At 39.5% G+C, this 26,040-nt stretch overlaps 1 protein-coding gene across 1 annotated transcript in view; it reads left to right on the forward strand.

The window, feature by feature from the left end:
- The window catches only part of MACROD2 (MACRO domain containing 2), a 2,082,072-nt gene that overhangs the window by 1,897,667 nt on the left and 158,365 nt on the right, over window positions 1-26,040 (forward strand). Inside the window, 2 exon segments of the mRNA XM_012640501.1 lie at window positions 2,180-2,261; window positions 19,368-19,412. Of these exon segments, the coding sequence (XP_012495955.1) occupies window positions 2,180-2,261; window positions 19,368-19,412 (127 nt within the window).

A 26,040-nucleotide genomic window follows, 5' to 3' on the forward strand; every position in this document is an offset into this window, starting at 1 on the left:
AAATAAATAAAATGATATTTTTTATAGCTACTCACATATTTAACAGCTATTATCCATTTGCCATATTTTCTCAAATCTCATTTCTTTCTACATAAATAAAATATTAACTATTCAGTTAAATCCATACCTTCCACTTCCTTTACCTTTCCTCTCTCCCCGGAAGTCATCATCATAAAGTTATGTGTGACATTCCTTTGTTTCTTTATATTAGTACTGCTAAAAGATAAATTGAGGCACATTAACATTATAGAGTTCGTTTGGGCAGATAGCAATTCATGAATTGGGCAGCTTCAGAATGCAGGAGGTTTTGTGCTCCACCGAAGGGACTTGGAGGGCTTTTGTCATGTGAACGTGGAAGCAAGGCAGAGAAAATACGTGATTGGTTATGGTGGAGTAATAACTTTATTCGGGTCATTCTAGTGGAAAGTCCCTAGTCAGAAGTTAGTTGGCAGTTTCTGAATGGTTAAGCTTAAATTTCTTTTTACTGTTTACACTCAGTTTGCTTATGTAGAAACCCAGGACACTGGAGCCACTTTGGGTTAATGGCCCCCCAATTAATTATTTTAACAATATTTATGAATGGATCCCCACATTGCTGCATCTTTACATTTGAAAGGTTTGTATAAATGGCATCATAGAGTATGTGTTCTTTTGCAACTTGTTTTTATTACTCAACATTAACGATTTTGAGCTTTAGCTACAGAACATAAACATGCCTTAAGGAGAGCGAATATAAGCATTCACTATTGTACTATTGCACAGAGTTGATCGTTTAGTCAACTAAATTTATAGTTCACCTGGAAAGTGAGTTGACAATGGCAGGTTTTGCATTTGTAGAAAGTGTTAATGATATGCAGGCAGGACCAGACACCAGACATAAAAATGAATACAGGGAAAAGGAAATACGGTTATTTGCACTACAGTCATTCCATTTCTGAAGGCCAAGTGCTTTCTCTCGTAATCCCTCCTATATGCGCAGTTCTAGGGACTGTGTGGTCTTTGATAATTACAGCAGGGAAGTCTGGTAACAGTCCAGGAGGCAGTCCACCCCAGACGAGGTCTAGGCTTGTGCAGGGATTAGGGAGACAAATCTCCCAGCATCCATCAGGGACCCCTGGTGATTCCTTGTGCCCCAGCCCCCACTTCTCACCCCCATAGGTTGTCTTTCCTACTGGGAACTGTCATGCTAGCAATGTCTGCATCCCACAGGCTGGGGGAGCTCAGGGGTTAGGCAGATGACATCCATTTGGGCTCCGTGTTGTCGTGCCACACGCGCACCCCACTTTCATTTCATGCTGCCGTGAGAAATGGCTCACTTCATGTTCTGTTCAGTTTTCCATTTGCAGTTTGATAGATTGAGTGATTTTTAGCTCCTTTACATTGTTAAAATAAAGGAACTAAAGGGGTATTTATTTTCAGGACACAAAATTGAGTCACTGATTTAATATCAGATATATGTGAGCTATTATGTACATTCCATCTCCCTTCTCTATTTACCATATTACTTTCTGAATGTTTCAGAGAAATTCCTTACACGTAGAAGCTATCTCAAAACAGACAAAAACAGACTATGCACACATTTTACTTTTGAGGTGGTATTTACTCAGTAATATCTACCAAATTAAATGTTATATTGACCTGTGTCAGTCTCAACTAGTTGTATTTTATTTCCGTTGTGTTTCCAAATATGTTAAGCTAAAAGCAAGTGACTTCATGCAAATTAAACTGCATGGAAGCTTTTTAGGCCATATTCAAATACTAACATGTTTGATAAATATATTTGTCTAACATGAGTAGGACAGAGAGCTCTTTGTTTACTGACATACTTTATTATCATTCTGCTGTACGTCTCTCGTGTGGCTGTTTTATAGGACATAAAGTCTAGGTATCCTGTCAGAATCTTAGATCTTATTTATAGCTTGCTGCAAAGTGGCTTATTGTCATTTATTATTTCTTATTTGATTTATATAACATCTTTCTACCAAAGAGCCCATGGGTTTATTTATATACAGAGTACAAACCCACACTGACACATACATATACCCTTGAATCTCAGCATTGTGATGTAGTTAGCAGTGTAACGCCAAAAATTTTCCATTTGTTTTTGTTCTAAGACCATGTTCTGGGAAGGCAATTGCCGTATTTCCTTTCACTTTGAGTGTTTATTGTTTGCCTCTAGGTGGATCGGATCATCTTCTGTGTCTTCTTAGAAGTTGACTTCAAAATCTACAAAAAGAAAATGACCGAGTTTTTCCCTGTAGGTGAGTAAAGCGATTTGTTGTTGCCTTTGGAATTGAGGATTGAAGAAGTGGAGACTTCACGTATACTTCTATTTTGTTTCACATCTTCAGGACGTTAAAAATGTGGTTACCACACCAGTCATCGCTGCCAGCTTGCATCATAGTTTCTAAGAACTGAATGAGGTGATGGGAAATCTAGGTTCTAGAACTCTCTGCCCCAAGAGGCCATTGTATTGTCTTGTGGAGTCAGTTCATCTCTTGGGTGTCAGTGTCCCACATCGAAAGTGAGGGGTTAATTAAATGACTTCTAAAGGCCATTCCCCTGACCCTAAATTGCATCATCTCTGGTTCCGTCTCTAGCTCGTGAGTTTGCCTGGCCTCTCATGCCTACATCTACCATGTTAAACACTTTTGTTGGAAATTATAAGGAGCCCATTTATATTTGTAGTCAGAATTCAGTCTGTTCCTGCATTCCAACCTTATTCCTCCCCAATTTTCTCACCCTAAACTGCAATGACTATAGTAGCACTTTCTAGGACAATCCGAGAATGGTAGTCATTTCACACTTCTTTTTAGAATGTAGGAGAAACTTCAGGGTTGTTAAAGAACCTTGAGTAATGGATTTACATCGATTGAATGTGCCATTAGTTGGATTTGGGTAATTTGAATATTTCCCTTCACTCTCCCTCTCTTCCAGCCATTAAGGCTGAGGCTTGTTTAATGCCTTGTTATTTTTATGGTGCCATTAAAGTCACAGTGTCCAGAGTGCTTTCCTTAGCCATGGTGAGAATTGCTTCCAGGAAATTTCAAGCTACTATGAGCATTGTTGGTGCCTGCCTTTCAAAGAGCTTTCTTTTGACGTTTCCATCCACATTTGAAGTAGCTTTTCATGTAGCAGGTGACTCTGGCAGGCGAGAAGGAGGGAATGAAGGGTGCTGGTACACATTCATCATTTTAAGCAGCCTATCACAGCCACAATAAAGAGGGTGCCCTGCCCGTAAGTCGCGATGTGGGTAGCTGTCCAGAACAGCTGCAGAAAACCAATGGAGGTGTGCAACTGTGCTAATGCTCTAAGTGGATCAAATCCTTCTGAGTAATTGAAGTTCTTCTTTCTCATTTTATAATTAAAAGGTGAATCTGCTAAGTGTATTTAATTTAGGGATTTAACTAAAGTATGTCTCTAACTGAAACATAATGTAAATTCCTTGAAGACTCCTGTGTGTTGAAGAACAGTAGGGTGGTTGTGGTATTTTTGTTCTCCTCTTCCTTAGCTTCCTCCTCCTTTTCTTCCTTCTCCTTTTTTCATCTTTCTTTCTTTTTTTAAGCATCTCAGTGTTTTACAGAGTATAAAGCACATAATAGCTATTTAATAAGTATTAATAGCTGTTGAGATGAGTTGAATTAAATAAATTCTTGCCACCATAATCTGATGGCCTTTTTTGTTTCAATCTCCTTGTTCCATCTTTTCTCTTGATTTCCTCTATAATCACAGTGATGGGTGCCTGTATTTTTAAGTATTATTAAAGGGAAGCATTGATTATGTAAAAAAAATGTGACTTGCTATGATGTGTGAAGCAAATATTCTCATGTTTTATCAATATCGCAGCATAATTTATAAGATTTTTATAAACTTTAGACTCCTTGAGATGTTTGGAAATAATGACATCATATTCATTTTCATGTCTTCTAAAATTAAAACTTGTTTTCACTCCAACATGATAAAAAAAATTGCATAATTATGATCCCATTGGTATTGAAACAAATCTATCAGCAGGTATTTCTAATGATGCAGAGCCAAACATCACACTGCAAATTTAAAAAAAGACAGTTTTAGGAGTCTAGAATATATTAATAACTATGCAAATAAATTATTGGTTGGAAAATTGCTACTTTAAATAAATTTAAAAATGTATCTCAGTACTTGAGCAAGTGAAATAATAATAAAATCATCCTCAGTCTCACATCAATGCTCTGAAGCACACCATGTTCACGAAATTATTTTCTGTGCATATTTATAATAGTAAGTAAATTTTAAACTAAACTTCAGAATCCTCAAAAATTGTAGAATATTTCTCCAATGTTGAGGCATCAGACATTCGTAAATTCTAAATATGCAATATGAAATAAAGGTGATGTCTAATGGAATGTGTGACTGCTAATATAGATGATATATATTATCTGTCCTTAATTTGAATTTATGGTTAATTCATAACCATACCACCTCTGATTAGAAAATAATTTTTCTGATTTGCCATATATTTTCCCAGACTGACTTATTCAGAATATCTCTAACTAGTATTCATAACTTTTCACAATGCAATGATGATAATAGCTTAGGAAAAAAGTCATTTTAGGCTGGGTGCTAGGGATCACGCCTGTCATCCCACACTGTGTAAGGCCAAGGTGGGAGGATCCCTTGAGGCCAGGAGTTTAAGACCAGCCTGAGAAGTATAGTGAAACTCTGTCTCTACCAAAAAATGAGAAAAATTATCCAGGTGTGGTGGCACATACCTATAGTCCCAGGTACTCTGGAGACTGAGGCAGGAGGATTGCTTGAGCCCAGGAGCCTGAGGCTGCAGTGAGCTATGATGGAGCCACTGTACTCCAGCCTGGGCAACAGAATGCAACCCCATTTCTTAAGGAAAAAAAGAAAAAGGGGGAAAAAAGTCATTTTTATATTAAACCAAATCTCTGTATTTTGGGGTACTTTAACCTCATGTCTGTAATTTTTGTAATTGGGAATCTGAGACAAAATGAATGAGAAAACAATAAAAGTTGGACTAGAAGAGATGATACTAAAATGGTACATGCATAGCTACTACCTGATATTAATAATAGTTCAATAATAATATTAAAACAGTTAATTATTATAATTAATATATTACATAATGATAATATAAATAATATATTAATAGTTGATAATAACTCAAACATTTTTTAATTACTTTCCATCAGCCAGACATACTATTCATCTCTTGACGGCTAAATCACTTAGTCTTCATAATAATTCTAAGACAGTAGGCATCATATTAACCCTGCGTTGTGATTTCTACTATGTGTGGTTTCTTTCTAATTTAGTCTTGAGGTTTCTCTCTCTTGAGACTGGTTGTGAGCCAAGAGAGCCACTCTCTCGGAGAGCTCTGACAGGGAGTGGGGGTAGGAGGAGAAAAGTTAGGTTCAGATGTGTTTGTCAGGTGAGACATAATGAGGAAGTGAAATTAAAATGCATGAAACACAAGAAATGTATTACTCACAGGTCCCAAAGAGGTTGGGGAAGCAAATGGGAGGCCAACAAGGAGTCGGGAGGGAGCTCAGTCAGCAAGTGGGGAGCGAGAGAAAGAGAGAGAGGACCTGTGGGACTTTGACTCTATCAGGGTTCACACGCTTTATCCCTTAGGCTTTTTCATGGGGGTGTGGATTGGCTAGTGTAAGGAAAACCATTGTGAAGGAGGAACTTATTTACATGCCTCTGGTGTTGACCGTCAGATTTTATTGTTGGAGGGGTTTGGGTTTTGGGTCAGTGGGATGAGGAACAAGTAAAACATATCACATTCAGCCACACAGAGAGGGGAGGTTTTAAGTAGGCCAGAGGCGACAGGATACAACTGGGTTTCCAACAACTTATGTCAGGCCCCAAAATGGATGCCAGGGCAGCACCTATATTAAACAAATCTATGACACCCTACTTTTTAGATATGGAAAATGAGGCATATAGCTAGGAAGCAACAGAACTATATTTTAAAATTGAGAATGGCATCTGACTTGCTCAAGTGGTAACAGGTCAAGTTTTCTCAGAGCATCTTCAGAGAAAGCTGAGGTCAACTGCCAGGATGCATTTGGGGCACTGAGAAAGTCCCATTTCTAATTTCATCTGCTGCCCATCATTTTTCAGAGGTGCCATGCTTCTCTTTTAATACCTGTAAATGTCTTCATGGAAACCGTTCTAGTATGAGTCAGATTGGTGCTTTATCATTGATCTCAAAATCAAATTCCTTCCAAATCATCTGCACAGCATGGTGCTATTACCTGCAGATGAGCAGGTAAGTGGTGAGGGGAAGCCCAAAGGCCTTGTAGCATGACTACAGGAGAAGATAGAGAATTGCTTTTATTAGCAAAACCAAAGTATCAGAGAGTGAATGGCTTAAACAGCAGAAATACAGTTTCTCATGATCCTGGAGGCTAGAAGTCCAAGATCAAGGTGTGGGCAAGGTTAGTTTCTTCTGAGGCCTTGCTCCTTGGCTTGCAGATTGGTTGTCTTCTCCCTGTATTTTAACATGATCTTCTCTCTGAGTCATTTGTGTTCTATCTTTCTCTTTTTATAAAGACATCAGTCATGTTGAATTAGGACCCACTCAAATCACCTTATTTTAATTTAATTATCTCTTAATGGCCCTATTTCCAAATAGAGTCCCATTCCGAGGTACTGGGGTTGGGACTTAGATATAAGAATTTGGTGGGACACAGGTCAGCCCATTAACAGTACCCATCATGGAAATGCAGTAAGAATCTCCAAGGAAAGAAATCAGCAATGATGATTTTTTCAACAGTTTTATATCTTGCTGCGGGGTGAAGCACATTTGACCTTTTCTTTCAGATGTGTTATTTGGAAGTAGAGTGTGGCAGCTTTGTGGAATTATCATACACTTAGATTACGAATAATTTATAGTTACAGTGCACCATTACATGGCCTACAGCAAATAATATTTGTATGAGTCAACTCAGAAACCTCTTTGTTCTTTACATAAAAGGCTTGTAATTTTTAGTGTGTAGAATTTATTGTATGTAGTTTTCATTGGATATAAGAAAGGAAAAAGAAAAGATAATTCCTGATCTGGAATGGGGAAGTTGATTTTTTTTTTATTAGAATATAAGACCTAATAGAGAACTTGGGGATATTGATTTTCCTCATAATAACAAAAAAGAACATACAGCTTTATAACTATATCAAAAAATCCTGGTGTTGGGAGCTTTAAGGATATCCTGGTTAAACCCCCTCCTCTTCTCCCTTAAGGGAAATCCTGCATTTGTTTACTGCGGTGATTCTCAGCTGGGCGTGATTTTTCCCTCCAGGGGTCTTTTTGGGACATTTTGGTTTTTCACAACTCCAGGAGGGAAGAGGCTATTGTTATCTGATGATTAGCCATCAGGGATGCCCCTAATGTTCTATGATGCACAGGATAGCCCCACAACAAGTCTATCTTTGCATAATTATGGTAAAGAAAACTCCAAATTTAGATTTTGATGAGACTTTTCATATCTTCAATGCATGTCTATTATTTTCTAAACAAAACAAACCAAGAATCTTCTCAATCAAGCCTCGGTTATTTTGACCTCCTTATAGTCTTCCAAACGTGTGATAAATGTTATTGATATAAATATAACTGTCATCTGTTTTCCTGACCATATGTTTCTGCCATTTATTTCCGTTTGTCTAAATTATTCACATTCCTGCAAGGCACACTGCATCACACACTGCTGCAAGGCAGCTGTGGATGGGTTCTATGTCATCAATATTATTATTTCTTTTTTGACCTCTCTATCTTGTCTCACTAATGAAAAAGTAAGTTTGTGGAGAACAGAGACCATTCCTAATATCCCACTGACCTTTCAGAATCTGGAAAACTTTTAAAGATAAAGTAGGTATTTATAACAGTAAAGTAAATAAAAACCTACCATGAGCCTAAACTGAGAATGCTATGGTTTGAATGTTTGTCTCCTCCAAAACTCGTGTTGAAATTTGATTGCCATTATTAACAGTATGAAGAGGTAGGACCTTCAAGAGGTGATTAGGCCATGATGGCTTCACCCTCATAGGTAGGATTGGTGCCATTATAAAAGGGTTAGTCTGGCCTCCTCCCTCTTGCCCTCTGTCTTCCACTATGTGATGTCTTCCCCCTTGTTCTGATGCAGCAAGAAGACCCTGGCTAGATGCCAGCCCTTTGACATTGGACTTCCCAGCCTCCAGAACTCTGAGCCAGTAAATTTCTGTTCATTATATAGTACCCAGTCAGTGGTCTTCTAGTATAGCAGCACAAAACAGACTAAGACAGAGATGCTATTTAACCAAAGTCTCATGTAAAAACAAATTTTTTTCTAGAAACTCTAAGTATTGTTGACACAGCTAGATGAGTGCATAACACTGCTTTTTGAATATTTTTTAAATTTTCAAAAATTAAAAAATGTATCCTTTGACAAAAGGGTATAATATTTTTTAAAAAACTTTGCCTGGATCTACTCTCTAAAAACAAACAAGAGAAAGTATTCACATTATGTCCTCTGCATCCCCCTTTTCATCGATTTTATAAGTTTATCTCATCCACTGCCATTCACTATCTTTCTGTCCATCAGTCGACAAATATTTACTATATGCCTACTAAGTTCCCAAAGCTTTGGTCAATGCTATGTTCAAGATATAGTTCTTATAATGTGCCTGAAGAGGCATATATTATGCATAACAGTTGGAAAACAATGTTGTCAAATAATCAAGTATAACACTGGTATAGTTATAGCACCCAGGAATTCAGACGCAAATACGTATGAGAACAAGGTTGGTTGGGGCACGTTTCAGGAAGAACATGGCACTTGCAGTGATTGTTAAAGAAAGGAGGAGAGGAGTGATGTCAAGTTGTGTTAGGCAACATAAAGGGAGAAGGACCATTTAGATTGGAGAAATTGTGAAATAAAGTAGGATGCTTATATCCAATTCGTAGAGCCCAAAATATGTTGACACTCTTCCCCTCGCAGTAAGCACTTGGGACTAAGAGTAAGTTCTTGATTGTGAGAGTAATGTGATAGATCTTATATTTAAGAAGAACTAATTCATTTCATGACTTAGAGACTGGCCTTCCAACAACATCCTATAGCATGGATTCATCATCTGCTTTTATGGGGATGGTAGTGAACCGAGGCTGAAGAAAGCTCAGTAAATTGGCCAAAGTCACACAGTTGGGTATGTCTTCTCTCAAAGCCTTTCCATAGTGTAATACTTTTTCTCACAGCAATCCTGAAAACATGGATAATTGTTTAAAGCTACTTGTCTGCTAAAAAAAAGCCACATATGATTTAGTTGCACCAGTAGTGCTGGAGCTCCTGAAAAACTGGTGTTCCTCTAATCATATGGCATATCCAAATGTTCTCTTTCCTCCTTCTTCTGCTGATAATTAATGGGTAATAATATCCATTTTTATTACTCATATAGCTTATTCTTTCTTTCCAATTATTGTATCTCCAAATTTCTTATATGAAATTGCTAATTACATAGCAATTATATAGCAAATTATATAATTTATTGACTGCTGTCATCTTTTTTATTGATTTTTGAAAACTCATTGTATATTAAGGTTATTAATCCTTTCAAATACGTGTTATAAGTGGTTTCCAAGTTCATCATTTATCTTTTTGATATTCTTTTATAACCAGAGTAAGGAAAGATAGAAAGATAAAAGAAAAAATGCAAAACATAAAAAAAGAAAGAATGAAGGAAGAAAAAAAGAGGAGATGGAAGGAAGAAAAGAATGAAGGTTTCAGAAAAAGAAAAGAAAGCCCTTTTTATGAGAGAATGAGGTTAAAAACCAAAAACTCAAATATGACCATGATTTTAAGCCTATAAACTTGATCGCACAGAAAACCCTTTTATTTCTGAATAGAATTCTTTCTAGTTCTATTCCTCAAACACTTTTTATGCAAAGCAATCTGCTTCCTGATTTACCAGATGTAGTAGGAAGAAAACTGGTCCCCCAAAGATGTCTACATCCTAAGCCCCAGAACCTATGAATATGTTATGTGACACTGCAAAGGGAAAAGTAGGATTTCATATGGAGTTAAGGTTGCAGTTAGCTGACTTTAAAATAGAGATGTTACTTTGGATTATCAGGGTGGGGCCAATGTAATCACAAGAGTTCTTAAAATTGGAAAAAGGAAGCAGAAGACGAAAGTCAGAGGGAGCTGACTTAGAGGAGAATTCTCAGAGGGATGAAACACTGCTGGCTTTGAAGATGGAGGAAGGGGCCATGAGCTAAGGGATGTGGGCAGCCTCTAGAAGATAGGAAGGGAAGGGACACAGATTCTTTCCTAGAGCCTCCAGAAAGGAATGCAGCCCAGCCAACAGGTTGATTTTAGCCTAAGTGAATCCATGTGGTACTTCTGACCTACAGAACTGTAAGGTAATAAATTTGTGCTGTTTTAAGCCACTAACTTAGTAGAAATATGTTACAGCAGCAAGAAAAAACTAATACACCAGTAGTCTTTGAATAAGTAAAAGAAGCACAAGAAAAACTGCTTAACCAGTCTGAATTGTACTTTTTCTTTCCAAATGACACATTCAGCATATAAAAAAACTACAGAGTGAAAGAATCCAGCATTTTTTTTAATCGTGCATATTTACAGGTACATGGCACATTTGCACACTTTTAATGTGCTGATCACATCGATGTTTAGAATTCCACAAGACACGCTCTCTATAATTTAACATAAATGAGTTAACTGCCTTCTTAGGAAATGGGTGCTAACCATTTCCACTTGATGGGCCTCAAAAGCTACAAACACATTTTGCCTTCAATGAAAATCCAGTGAAGTGTTGCTGTAACCAAGCAACCTGAATATGGGAATAAGCAGCAGCCATAGACAGAATGCAATCTATCCTTTCATGATGGGGGGAGTGTGCAGTCAGTAGAGCAAATGCTGATAAAGGGCAGAACAAATGAGGACCGGGGAACATGAGCCTTGACTAAGCAGAGTTTGATCTCATTAAGAAGTTCTGGTAAAACAGACACATCTAAATGCTACTTGGAGAAGGTAGGGTGTTACGGGCATCTTTACAGGGACCCCTGCGGAGTGCTTTTGAAAGACTCTTCAAACATTCTGGGTAGACCCGTTTCTGTTCTTTAGTTGAAAACATTGAGACAAATGCAGGGGGAAAATTCTTTTGAGAAATAGTATATGAATGAAGTAATTCCTAATGAGGCAGAGAACTAAGAATAAAGATAAAAAACAACAGAGAAACTAACTCTTCCAACCTATATTCTACTTTATATATGGACCTAACTTCTACTCTCAGCCATGTGTTTTTGAAGAGTTGTCCATCTTCTTCACTTGCTAGTCACTCCATAATCCACAGTGATCACGTGATTATCTCTGCCCTTCTGCAACTGTCCTCGTTGAAGTTATAGGAATCTCTTGGATGGATTGAGCATGGGACTGGAAACTAGTGCATATTCGATCACATGACTTCACATGGCCCTTCAGAGCCCTTGTACTTGGCTGGGCACTCTATCCTGTTGACTGCTGTCTTCTACTTGTCCTCCTGACATTTATCTGTGTCCAGCCCAGCCCTCACTGGTACGCTCGCCTACACACATCCATGTCCAGCTGGGAGTGTGCATCTTCAACCCAACACGTGGGAAACTCAATCTAAAATCTGTCCCTTCTCTCTCCAATTTTCCTCTTCCTAAATCCCATATTTCAGTAAGTGGTGCCATCATGTGCCCAGTTGGCTAAGCCAAAGCAGCAGAGCCATGAAGTTTTTTTTTTTCTTCTTCTCCTAGCTTTATCAGTTACCTTGCAGAAAGTGGATTTAGCCATTTGTTAGACCAGTGGGTCCAGGTATTCAGCTCCGTGGTAGTAGCCTTTTCTGTGAGGACTTTCCCTTCTCAGTTATTCTTAGCCTGGAGTTTCTGCTTTGTCAAGTTTCATTAGAAAATATGAGGATACCAACATCTTCCTTACAACATGGAAATCCTGAAAAGCTTAATTTTTGCTAATAACATTTCCTTTCTCTGCAAATGCAAATTGCTCCTATAAGCTTTTGGTAATGAAATATTAAAAGAATAAGGAGTGTACAAGAAGCCCATGATAAGAAACTAAGCTTTAAGGGAGAGGACTTGGGAGCACTTGAAATAAAAGTCACAACAGATTTGTGATATTGTCATTGTTCTCCTTGACCTGCCCCTATGTACAGATGTCCCTGAAATTTTGACAAGGGAATTGTTTGATCTGTTTCAGATGCCTGTCCTTTTTTTCCCCCTTAGGGGTGGAGAGGATTCCTTATTAGCTCATGAGGGTCACTTTTTCCTTCACAATACCCTCCTTTTCCTGTGAGCCCACAGGCCTCTTTGAAGGTAGTCTCCATCCATGCAGATGTTCCTAGCCAACCTGAGAATCCTGGCCAAGGACCACGATGACCTTGCCCTCTGACTGCATAGTATAATAGCTGGGTGATCTCAAGCACAGAGGAAAGCACACAGTATCTTATGGAAAGCATAACTGTTTCTCAGAGTCAGCAACCATGTGGTTTGGGCACCTGTCACCACATTAGTGTTAGCGAGACATCGCAAGTTAGTTCAGCTTAGATATCCCAAAAGATGGACATCAACTTTTTTGGAAGATTTTTCTCCAACACACCAATATCAATCAGTGTTTGAGACCACTGGCTCTCAAACTTTAGTGTGCATGAGCATCGCCTGAAGGGCTTATTAAAACACAGATTTCTGGGCCCTTCTCCAGAGCTTCTGATTCGATAAGTCTTGAGTGGGACCTGAGTATTTGCATTCCTGACAAGTGTCCAGGTGACAATGGTACCGCGGATACAGAGACTACTCTTTGAGAACTGCTCTAGAATGAAGTTCTGAAGTTCTGTGGGATTTTGTTTGTTTTCGTTCATTCCACTTCCTCAAAAGACTATTAATTATGGGGGCTCTGGGTAAAAGAGTAAGACAAAGCTCAGGTCATTACAAAACCCATGGTATATTTTGTTTTTCAAAGGAGTGTGGACTGTTTGTTATTGGGAAGTGAGGTGCTGCTCAAAAAACAGGTTAATAGTAAAGATGAAAATCACTCATATCAACTCTGTCTCCCACAAAAGAAGGTGAAATAGGTATTATAAGCCTCAAAGTAGGCTAGATACTTTCTTATGAAGGGGCTTCTGAAGTATATAAAGCTAGCTGTTACCAAAAACTGGTTATTCATAAGAAATTAGTTGGTTTTCACATACATTTTTGATCAAAATAAGAACTTTAGTCATATTCGTGTATTTGTGTAGAACTCAACAGGGTAATCTGACAGTGATTCGGTGAATAAAAACAGCATCTATTATGAAATTAACATCAAAGAGGCCCCTTAAGATGAAATGGAGCTTTAGCCTCTCTCTGGTCTATGCCTGGGAAGGGAAGGAGATTTTCTGGAATTGGCATTTCTGAACACACAGAACAATACCATCTGACGGATTACTCCCTGTTTGAAATGGCATTTGTATCCCTTTGACTAGAAATTTTTTATTTCGTTTTTGTCCTCTACCAAAAAGTATGATGCTTGAAGAACTGTTTAAGAGGGCCACAGCTCTGTGGCCACGCTCCATCAGTCCCCTAACTGCTTCCAAACTTTGAATGGCATGACTTCTTACCTCCATAGGCTATCCTCTTTTTTCTTTTAAGAAATATATTGTCTTTATTCTTTCCTGGTTTTGTTAGAAAAAAAATCTTGCTAGAAACTTGTTGCATAAATATGATCCAAATGAGCATATTATATAGAATAATGTTGAACTAAAGTAGATTTCATTAATATGTAACGGCACATTAGGTGCTTTGCAGACCAGAAGTGCTCTGTTTGATTTTAATACAAATAATACCAAAATTTTAAGGCGTGTATTTTATAATTTCTTAGTAAATTTCTCTCATGAAAAGAAGTTATCTTTCAAAAGATGGCGTGTCACTCCTCTGCATAAAGTTGTTTAATTACTCTGGAATTTTCAAAATAAAGTTTAAATGCTTCAACCTGATATATTAGGGTTCTCCAGAGAAATAGAATAAACGCATGCACACATATATATTATATATATGCAATATATCATATATATACATACACACACATGAAATGAGGTTTATTATGAGGAGGGGCTCATGCAATTATGGAAGCTAAGTCCCTATGTCTGCAATGGGCAAGCCGAAGGCCCAGGGGATCTCATGGTATCATTCCTGAGTCCAAAGGCCTGAGAACCAATAGAACCAATGGGGTAGTCCTGCTGGCAGGCTTGAATCAGGAAGAATGAAAGTTTCAGTTTGATTCTGAAGGCAGGCAAAAACCAATGTTCAAGTACCAGGAAGGCAGTCAGGCAGGAGGAGTTCCCTCTTACTCTCAGAAGGATGAGGCTTTTTGTTCTATTCAGGATGTAAACTGAATAGGTGAGGCCCACCCCCACTAGGGAGGGCAGTCTGCTTCACTCAGCCAATTTACTCATTTATTGCATTTACTCATTCAAATGTTAATCTCATCCAGAAACATCCCCCTCACAGACACACCCAGAATCACATTTAACCAAATGTTTGGGTACCCTGTGGCCCAGCTATGTTGACCCATAAAATTAACCAGCACAGCTGGCATGAAAGGCCCTTTATTGTGTAGCCAGAATAGATCAGGTTAGCTGCAGTTTCTCATATAACTCCTCCCTTCGGCCATCCACAGCTAGTTTTATTTCCTTCAAAGTATCTTGACGGTTCACATCCACATGTTCTCACAGATGTTTTCTCCTCTGCTTGAATGTGATCACCCTTGTCTTGTTTGAGTTTGAGTTCCCCAAGAAGCAGATCCTGAAACAAGGATTCAAACAGAAGTAATTCTGGGAGGAGGTGATCCCGGAAACACCAGTAGGGAAGTGGGGGAGTGAGACGGGGCAGGGAGGGAAGGCAGTAAGGTTCAGCTGTAAGCCAGTTACCAGCAGCCAGCCAGGGCTCAATCCCAATGGGAAGAGGGAGACTCAGGGAGATGGTGCAGAACATGCTTCTGAATTAGGCCACCTGAGCAGCAAGGGAGCTGGGGTACTTATATCCTGTCAGTCATTTCTGAAAGCCGACCCCTGAAGGGTGTGTATCCCCTGGTATTTCTTGAGAAGGTTTCAGCAACCAGAGAAAGCCCTCAGGCAAAGAGACCCAGGAGCTGGTGGCTGAAAGTCAGGCTGGCATGCACTGAAGTGTCCAGGAACAAGGGGGTGTAGGTTGGGAACCTACATCTCCTGAGCATCTACTCCAGCCTTTCTTTCCCCCTAGCTAACTTCAACTCACTCTTTAGGACTCAACCGAAGCCTCTTTTCTTCTGGAAATCCTTCTTAGATCTTCTCTCTGCCTTAGCTGCCTCTTGCCTGTTTCCCAATAGAACCTCTGTTTCCCTCCATCAGAGAATCTGTTACTTCTTGCTCTGACCGTTGCTTTACTTTCCTGAATGACATACTTCGTGAGCTTTTTGAGGGAAGGGATTGTTAATCTATATCTTTAAGGCCTAGCATAGTTTTTGCACATGGTAACACTCAATAGATGGTTAAGTAGCAAAAGGAGTACTAATAATGACATCATAATAGCAATAATCACTGTTTATTGAACATTCATTCTGTGTAAGCACTTTACATATATTACCAAGCCTAGGAAGCTAGTAATTTCATTATCCCTATTCTTCAGATGAAAAAACTGAGGTGTAGGTTCTATGCTATACAGGAGCCAAAAGAAAACTTCCCCTTCACCCTCTCTGAAGGTTCATTGAAAATCAACTGATAAAAGGCAGATTAATAAGAGAAATGACACACAAAATTATTTTAACATGCCTAAGCATGGTGGGAATCACATTAGAATGATTACCCAATAACCCAATGGGTACAGAAGCTTATATATTCTTCTTCATAGGGGAGAGAAAAGATGGGGAAAGTAGACAATTTTTTAAAGGGCAATAAATGATTACTGGGGGGAATGAATGGACACAGGAGACAGAAATTAATTTGTAAATGATTCTCTTGGGAATTTGAGCCCAAGAGGCAGACACTATCTTACGAAAAGTATGTTCAGGTGTGGTTGCATTCCTCGGTATTTTCTGCAATAGATGATACTATTTCAGGGAGGAGGTGGAAAGCACTGTGTCCTTCTTGGTAGGTCCGGTTTCAAGGTAGATAAGGGGAACTTCAGAGAAAAGCCTCAGCCTGTGCTTTGGAAGAAACAGGATTGACAGGAGTTGGGGGCGAAGGTAAGAGAGGACTTGATGCTGCTTCTTTAGTTCAGCCAAATTTCAGAGTGAAATATTCTAGTTTTCTTTTTGTACAAGATTGTGTAGTTATATGTGGCTTAGCCTGGAAGTAAACCCAGAGTCCAGATCCTGGATAGACTTTTAAGCAGTATATGCATAAATCAGTGCATGAATGACATGAATGAATGGAATGGATGAATGAAAACACCAAGTCTGATCCTTCAACACACCAGAGTCATTCTGGGGATGATGTCATCAGGACAGTCTATAAAGTTCAAATATCAGCTCCAATGTCTTGTTTTCCAAGAGGCCTTCCCAATAGCCTAACTGGAAGCATCAGTCCCTTGTCTGACACCTTTGCACTGGCACTGACTACTCTATCGTATGTTGGGATTTATCTGCATGTTTTAGTTTCCTACTTACTGACAAGATTCTAGACAGCTGCTTATGTGTCTGTTCACCTCGGTGTTTTCTACAGACACGAACACAAAGCGTTGCGCACAATAGGCTACCAATGAGTATTTGCCAGATGAACAAATGGAAACGTGGATGACAAGCAAAGGGATCTTTATTCGTCTTTTATTTTTTCACAGAAACTTTGAAGAGTCTTTTTCATCCCTCTCTGAGACTCCAGAGAATCTGTTGTCATAGAGATTTTAGATAGTTCTGGAAAATAAAATTCTGTTTAAATCTATTAAGTTCAGGGAAGAATCTGTGAAGAGTTTACTTAGTAACATTTTGATAATCATTTCGTTAGAAAATTATATTTCTGAGAAATTGATAATCGTCCTTCCAAAATTGTATTCATAGAATGAATAAAAGAAATAAATTATATAGAAAATCACCAATGTTTTGAATATATTTGGATGTTTACTTTTTTAGAAGCTTATTTCTTTAAAAGCCAGCAAGAATTACCTTTCTAAAACCTCAACTTACAGGCATTTTCCATTTCCTCTGAGTGCTAGATTTTTAATATTTATCAATATTCAACATATTAAATAAATTTGGCTAAGAGATGACTAAATTGTAAAGTAAATATCTAGGAGGAAGTTACAAATTTTCACTGACTTCTCATTATTTACAAAGCATAATATAGATCCAAGGTGTCCTAATATGTATGATATACATAGGAAATAATAAAAATTTAATTCAGTGGAAGTTTCTTTGTTGATTCTAGCATATAAAATAAAAGGCATTAAGTGCCAGGGAATACAAAGGAACATAAGGCACAGTCTCCATCTTCATAGAATTTATGATCTGGAGTTGAACATATGGAAGACAGATACATTAACAATTAACTAGACTGTGGGATGTTATGGTAATAATAGCTAATATTTAGCACTTAATGATGTTTCAGTAGCTATCTTAGTACTTTACATGGCATTATCTCATTTAATCCATATAACAACTCTATGTAGTAGGCATTATTATTATCCCACTCTACAGCTAATGAACTTGAGCCTCAGGAAGATTAGGTAACTTCCCCAAGATCACACGTCTTGGAAATGGGTAGGTAGAAGGGCCGGTCTGCACACCTAAGCCCACAGGTCCTTAAAGTTCATACTCAGAAGGCAGTAAAAATAAGGTACATCAAAGAGAACGTGATTCATCCACACTTGGATCAAGCAGGTGGTGTGGCACCTAAGCTTGAACTTGAGGTCAGTAGAGATGGAGAAGGGCATTGCTAGCATTGCCTCAGGGAGAGGAGGCTGAAGGGGACTCTGAGAGAACAGATAAGAGTCAAGTGCTGCCATCCGTGTAGGTGGTGGCATGCATGCGACAGAGGAGGAGAAAGTGAGAAAATTGGTTGGAACCAGGTACCATTGGCCTTGAATGTTACCAGGAAGAGTCTAGACTTTTCTCATTAGGCAGAGGGCAGTCACTGAAACTTTGTGAACCAGATCAGAGCAGTGTTTTAAGATTGATTTGGCAGCCACGTGTAAAAGGAATGGGAGTCAGGAGGGGAAAGAGAGAAGCATTTAGAAAACTACTAAAATAGCCAAGGCAAGTGGCACTGGGAGCGTGATTTTGGATTACAGTAATGTGGGGAGAGAGGTGCAAACGTAGAAACACGACAGGATTTGGCACTGACTGATGGTTTAGTCCATTCCTACTGCTGTAACAAAGTATAACAGACTGGGTGGCTTACAAACAACAGACATTTCTTTCTCACAGTTCTGGAGGCTGGAAGTCCAAGATCAAGGCACTGGCAGATTGCCTGTCTGGTGAGGGCTCACCTCCTCATAGACAGAATCTTCTCCCTGCGTCCTCACACGGCAGGAAGGGTGAGGGGTCTCTCTTGGGTCTCCTTTGTAATAGCACTAATCGCATTCATGAGGGCTCCACCCTCAGGTACTAATCACCTCCCAACGGCCCCACCTCCTCATACCATCACCTTGGGGTTAGGATTTCAACATATAAATTTTGGAGGGGACACAGACATTCAGACCATAGCACTGGATATGGGGAGCTTCCAACGAGAGGGATGACAATGTGTCAAAAGCTCAAAAGAGCAAGCGTGTTATTGTAGTGCAGAGGAATCACATGCCCTTATCCAGTTAAAAAGAGGGTATACTGGGAGATGAGGGGAGTTAAATGGAAATAGTACAACTGGTGGGGTCTCTTGAAAGCATATGATTGAAAGTTTAGATTAATATATGTAGCAAAGCAGCACTTTTCGTGGTGCAGGGCAGGGATTTTGCATGTGTTGGCCTACAACCAAATAACTATGTCCACGTTTCTCAGCTACTCAAGGGAACCATGCGTACCTTTAACAAACATAGAAAATGTGGCATTTAAAGTCTGTGATTTTTAAGTTTGAGGAATTGAAATGACTGAAGTGCCCATACATAACTTGTATAAGCAAAGCAAATTATTGCATACATGGTTTGTTATAAATATATAATAATCTTTTAAAAAGGAAACATAAATCCCAGGTGTTCTATTATGCTCTAATGTGTATACTATTTTCCTAATTCGGAATGATAATGTAAGACAACAGAAATGCATGCTTTAATAGTCTCTTTTCTACTACGATTATTTTTCTTTTCTTTGATTTTTCTTATTCAATTTGGAGAATTCTGGTGTTTCCCACTTTCATACGAGTCTTTCTCTTTTCCTGTTTTTTAATAGATGATAATAATGAAGAAGAAGACATTGAAATGAAAGAAGATTCAGGTATTTTATTATTAATAATTTATTGCTTGGGGTAAGCAGGGATCATTTTGTTGTTTATGTACACCTCATTTTTTCCAAAGAAAGACAAAATAAAGTTAATAAAACAGAAGTATATGCTCAATGTTATAAAATAAGGACGTTGAGGTGCTAACTCTTAAGGGTAATACAATTACTGTATGTATATATTAGATTTGACTTTGAGCTTTCTGACAGCTAAGGTAAAAATGGGACATGATGTTGTAGTTAGTTAACAGAGTTGTATAACAACTCATCCCCAAAACTTAGTGGCTTGAAATAACCACTTATTAATGCTCATATAGTCTGTGGGTGAGGAATTCAGACAGAGTATAGCAGCAATAACTTAATCATCCTGTTTCACAAGGGCTGGGGTTCAGCAGGAAGACTCAACATCTGGCGGCAGGAAACATCTGAAGATTCACTCACTAGTCTGGCTGGCAGTTGATCCTGGCTGTCAGCTGAAACCATAAATGGGCAATTTTTTGAAACATTTGTACATGGCCTCTTTATGTGGCCTGGGCTTCCTCAAAACATGGTGGCCAGCTTCCAAATGAGTTTCTCTCGAGAGAGTGAGCGAGCCTGGGAGAAGCTATATCCTGTTTAAGAACCAGTCTTAGATGTTCCATAGCATCGCTTCCACCTAACTCTGTTGTTGGGAACAGTCACAAGCCCACCCAGGTTTAGGGGAAAATGAAAATGGACTCATTCTTCTTGATAGAGAGTAAGTCTGCAGAGCATGTAAGACCTGAAGTATTGCGTGTCCATCTTTGGAAAATGCACTTCTCACATATATTACTCTCATTGTCAGAAATTAAGATGCATGCCCACTCCTCAAGAAATCCCACTGTTTGAGGGAAAGGTAGTGGGTGAAAACATGAGTTCTGGCCCAAGGTAGCCACTCAATGTGTCCTTAATAGTGAGTGCATGAATCTAAAGACCTGAAATCAATTCTAGCTCTGCCGATTATTGACCTTGGGCAAGTGTCTTTTTCGATAAGCCTCAGTTTATACTTCAGGGGGCAATAATTTTTACCATATAGTTTCATTTGGGGAATTAAATGAGATACCTTACCTGAAATGTTTTTGCACACAGTGCTAGGTCCATAGTAAACATTACTTAAATCATTGCTTTTTTTCTCTCTCTCATTCTAACAGATCCTGGAAAAATATAGCACTTAATTCTATGGTTCAGAGCTCCATGGTCTCCATTTCAGCAATCACACTGCTCTAGCCATGATATGGGGCCTGGTTTCAAAGTTAAAATAGGTGTCTCAAAGGTCCTAATTTTGTGTTACCTCTCATTTGATGCCAAACTGCCTACAAACCACTGACAATCTCAGTCGGAGCAGCTCCATTAACAGTGAGCTCTTTAAATTCTGATGCAACTCATCTCCTTAGGGGAGGTTTGGTTGAAATGGTCCTTCTCCTTGTTAAGTTAAATCTCTATCCTTCCTCTGACCACCCACTGTCTTCATAGAGAAATAATACCAGTTCCTTTCTTCATAAAAATTCATTGGAACAATGATTGTAGCTTCTCTCTACTCATCTCCAATCTGAACATGTCTGATTCCTAAGGTGCCCTTGGTCTTCCCAAATGCAGTGGATTCTGAGGACACGAGATGTAGAGGAAAGTTGTAAAAGTCAGGAATGAAGGAGGTGGAAGAGGAAACTGTAGCAGCCGCTGTTGGTGCATTCCTCCTGTTACCTTAGGGCACTCACTGTTGTCTAATGATTCCAACAGCTTTCCAAGGAAAGTTCTTATGACTCTCAGACTTCTTCGTCCTGGAAGCAAATTCAAAGTACCAGGGATTTAAGTTCTCTGGAGCAGGCCTCAACCAATGATGAGCAAGAGTTGGTTGATCAATGTGTAGGACACATCTGAGTTGTGTTCTATTTCAGTGCTATCCATAAAACATAATGTGAGCCTCAAACTTGAGCCTCATGTATACTTTTAGATTTTCTAGTAACCACATTGGAAAAAGGAAAAAGAAACAAGTGAAACAAATTTTAATATTTTATGTAGCATAATAATCCAAAATATTTTCATTTCAACCTATAATCAATGTAAAATTATGTTTTTTAAATCCTTTTTTCCATACTAAGTCTTTGAAATTGGTGAAATTGGTATGTGTCATATTTTATAGATACATCTCAATTCAGACTAGCAAATTTCCACTACTTATTAGCAATATATGCCTCGTGGCTACTGTCTTGGACAGCATGATTCTCTACCATTGCCCAGAAGTCCCCACGAGAATGAAGTCCTGGTTGCCCACAGTGGAACTTACTCATTAACAACACCCAGTCTTGGCAGCCTTTCTTTTCCTGTCTCACTTCCTACTCCCCTTCTGGTGCATCCTGGGACAATCTCTCAAATTAACTATTTAAAACTCAAACCTTTGTCTCAGTGTTTGCTTCTGAGAGAATCTGACCTAAGACAAGGACTCTGCTTGCCTTTTGTAAATATAAAGTCCAAGGTAAAATTCTAATTAAAATTTAAATTCCTAGACCCATGTAGAATGTCTTATTTTTAAAAAGAACCACATAAAAAAAAAAAGACTTTAAATGACCACTCAGTCTTGAATTAACTTCTTCACATTTAATGTTTGACTTGCCATTTTCATTTATCCTGCTCACATGAAGTGCCCTTGGAATATCCTTCACTCATGAGGGGCACTGCCCTCTCAGCCAGCCAGTATAAGGACCTTATCTTGCCATGGATCATTTGCCTAAGTGCCATAAGTACACATTTCTAGACTTCTTAATGAGATTTAGCTAGCTATCCAAACCACTGAGTGATTTTAAGGAAATCATTATTAGTGCTAATGCAAAGTCCACAAGGGTTGGAGTCAGCATTTGAGGTTTGGCGGCATTAATTGGATCGTCATTTCTGATTTTAGTTCCACCAGGTTTCCTGGGAGTTTTGTCTCCAGCAGCTGGATGCAGCTGTTCAAATCACACTCAATGGCCCAAGGATGCTAAGCCACTCAGGCAGAAGGGGCTTGGGAAGCTACTCTCTGTTTCCTAATACCTGAGCGCTGAAATCATGGGGGATTTTTGTGCTAAATGGTTCCATGGTATGCCAGCTGCCTCACCAGACATTAGTGTGCAAGCTGGCTTTGTTCAGATCTCACACTCGAGAGTGTTGTTCTCCAAGATGAGTCTGAACTAGCGTCTGAGAACCAGGAACTGCTGATGTCCCTGGCCCTACATCAGGTCTTCTTCTCATACAAATAGAAAAGCTGCAGGGACTTTTAAGAATGCAATTGACACGAGTGAAGGGCTACTTGAGTGAATCCACCTGCCAGTGAATGCTAGTGAGTGCTAGTGAATGGCAGCTAAAACCAGTGATGTGGTGGTAAATTGACTCTGGGTAGGGGGAGCCCAGATGTAGAGTCAGCAGTTTTCTGTGGTATCAACACATTGACCATGGTCGTTTTCAAACTACCAAACAAGAGGTCAATGAACGTGTGAGCTGGGGAGAGATGGTACAATGACTGGGTATGAGCTGGCTCAAGTCAGCCCCAGCACAGCTCTGCTGAGCCAGACTTTAATCGGGCCTGCACTTTGTGCCAATCGCTCGACATGCATGAACTCATTTAATACACACAGCAATTCTGAGGCAGGGACCGTTATTATTCAGGCTTAAGAGGGATTAGTTCCTTGTTTAAACAGTAAAGCTAGAATTTGAATCCAGGTTTGCCTGACCCAAAGGCTGATGACTTAATTTTCTTGCTCCTGTCTCTAAACTTTTGTAGTAAGTAGTGGCAAGAGTGTTTCAGGTGTCAGACTAGGTCTTCCTCAAGGTGAGGCTCTGCCTTCATGGGAAGTGGAAGAAGCAGACTGGCTTAAATGCCTAGAATTCCTTTTTAAGTCCTTTAATCGCCTTTAATCCTGGCATAGCAAATGTTTCCCCTGTCCTTTCATTTCTGTGATTATGCACTGTTGAAATTAGCTCCACTCTGAGCCAGCAGAAAATCAGCAATCACCTATGGCCACTCAACCACATCAGAGCTGGGTACACAGCTGAGTTCCTCAGGGGGCAAAGCCATGCTCGGGGCAAAGCTCCAGGTTTCCTCCCTCTACCAGAAACAGAAGCAACCTAGCAAACACGATTCATTGTCAAGGAGAAGCATGGGGGTGCTTTCAACAAGAAACGGGAACCACTCTCTCTTTAGCTCCCCCACACCAAGAGGGAGAGTTGTTTCTCCCAAGCCACAAGTAGAAAACTGAGCACCAAGGCCATTATGTATCAGTGCCTTTCATCTGAATGTCCCAACACTTTACCCAAAGGTGTCATCAGATGAAACAATACTATGTCATAGATGATTGTTCATAATTAATATGTATCCATGCACACTGACTACCCAAGGGGTGCCCTAAAACTGTTTCAGAAATGAGATATTAGTACTTTTGGTGTGGTTAAATGTCTCAAAATCGACAGAGATGTCTTTTTAAATTGTACCCACTCCCCAGGAATTTCCCTTGAGGTGGGAAATGAAGACTTAGGAATTTAATTCACAAAAACTCACTTTCAAGAAATGCTGGTTTAAAGTTGAATTTCCAGCATTGGAAACCCTCCTCTTGTTCCCAGCTGCAGAGGACACATTTCAGGGGCTTGGAAAGGGTTAGAGTCTTCTCCCAGTGAGGCTGGAAATGTCGCTCTGCCCATTTTACGTAGCCTTTCGAGCCCAGTATTTGCACTCAGTGAGCTGTTCCAAGCATCTCATTTCTGTTTTTGCTGAACCCATTCCAAGGGTCAACATCCATCTCACACCTGGTGACAGAAGTTTGGGGGAGTTGCTAATGTAATCATTGGCAAAATTTTTCACCCTGGCCGTGGTAATGACCTTAGACATGACTGACTTGCAACCACAGAAAACCTGGTGCCCAAAGCTTTGCAGTCTATAATGCCAAAGTTTTTAATAGCACATCTATCAAACGCGGGTTTTTTTTCTTTTGTTGTTCCGTTCCTTTTTTTTTTAATAGAGGAAATGAGGAGTGAGTCGCCATAGCTCTGTAGTGTAATTTTAGAATCTTGGCATGAGGCGACAGCTGCTAAGAGAGTGAGAATTAGGCATGGGCCCCATTGTATCTTGGCCTTAAAGAAAGGCCTGGGGGAAGAGAAAATAAAATAGAATTTGAAATGAAATTCTCAAGGCACTGCTAGGCACCAGGGTTACAAAAGGGATTAGGAAAGACAAGTGTCCTTTTCTCATGGAATTTACATTCCTGGAGGGTGGCGTGGAGAGGGGGTCATACAATAAAGAAATACACGAGAGAGAGCAAGATAATTCCAAGATACAAGGGGTGTGTTTGAGGGAGATTTCCTCTGTGGTGACTCTTTAGATTAGGCGGTCAGGGAGGGCCTTTGTTCGAGTTGAATTTGATCCGAGATTCAGCGGTGAGTGGGTGGCAGACATATGAATGTATGTGTTGGGAGGTGGGAAGACAAGAGCAGGGGCAAAGGTCCTGGGGCAGGAACCTGCCTAGCAATAACTGAGGATCACAAAGGGAGCTGATAAACCCACAGCCAAAGAGTGAGTGGGAAATGAGGCTAGAGCAGCAGGTAGGGCCCGGATGGCATGTTGTGCCAGGCCGTGGAATTGGATCTGGATCTTATCCTAAATAATGGTTTTTAAACAGGCGAGCAACATGATCCAGTATATGTTTTAGAAGATCACATTGGCTGCTGTGTACAGAATAGAACACGGGGAGTAAAAAGTAGAAGCAGGGAGATTAGAAGGCTAGAAGTTAGAATTTAGAAGGTTGGTTACTGTAGTAACCAGGCAAGAAATGCTGCTGGTCTGGGCTAGTGTGATAATTATAAAAGTTGAGCACATCAGATGAATATGGGATATATTTTAGAGCAAAGCTGATAGGACTTATGATTTCTTAGGACAAGTAAATTAAGAGAAATATTGAGGATGACATCTCAATTTTTGGTTTAAATTTCTGGGTATATAGTAATACCATTTCTCAAGATGTGTAATACCATGGAGAGAACAGGTATGCAGACATCAAGTAGAGGGTTCTGGCTGCTATTAAGTTTGAAATGCTTAATGGGATCATTTAAAGAAATTTGAAATTTACTGATTGGAGTTGAGTGAGGGGAAGCTATTAGGGCATAGTTAATTCCCGGTCCTGAAGGGGCAGTGGGCGACTACAGAACCCAAGAGACTTAGAGGACCACGTGGAGAAGGCCAACTGATAGGGGCTGTAAGCTTAAGTCGAGAGGCACAACTAGCCCATGAAGACTAGCAGGTGCCTGGGAACTAAATACCCTGGGCTCTCCATTGGCTGAATCTAACAGGAAGCCAGAGAACCAGGAAGTTGATTGGTACAGTCCGTAGAGCCCAGTGTCCCAGAGTATAGTGGGGGATGGTAAAGGCTGGAAAGCTGATCTAGAGGGGCAAACAGAAGACAACAAGTCCCAAATCCACTATACGCCACGTAGGCAGTTGAAGTCATAAGCCTTAAGCTCAGGGCTAGCTATATAAATTAATGCCTGAAAAAGTATACTACGTAAGAAAGGAATGAATTTAGACACACTTTTTTAAAACTGTCTTCACAATTTGATTTATTAGCCCCCTTGGATAGACTCAGAGGGG

Source organism: Propithecus coquereli, unplaced genomic scaffold, assembly GCF_000956105.1.
Source record: "Propithecus coquereli isolate 6110/MARCELLA unplaced genomic scaffold, Pcoq_1.0 Scaffold153, whole genome shotgun sequence".
NCBI lineage: Eukaryota > Metazoa > Chordata > Mammalia > Primates > Indriidae > Propithecus > Propithecus coquereli.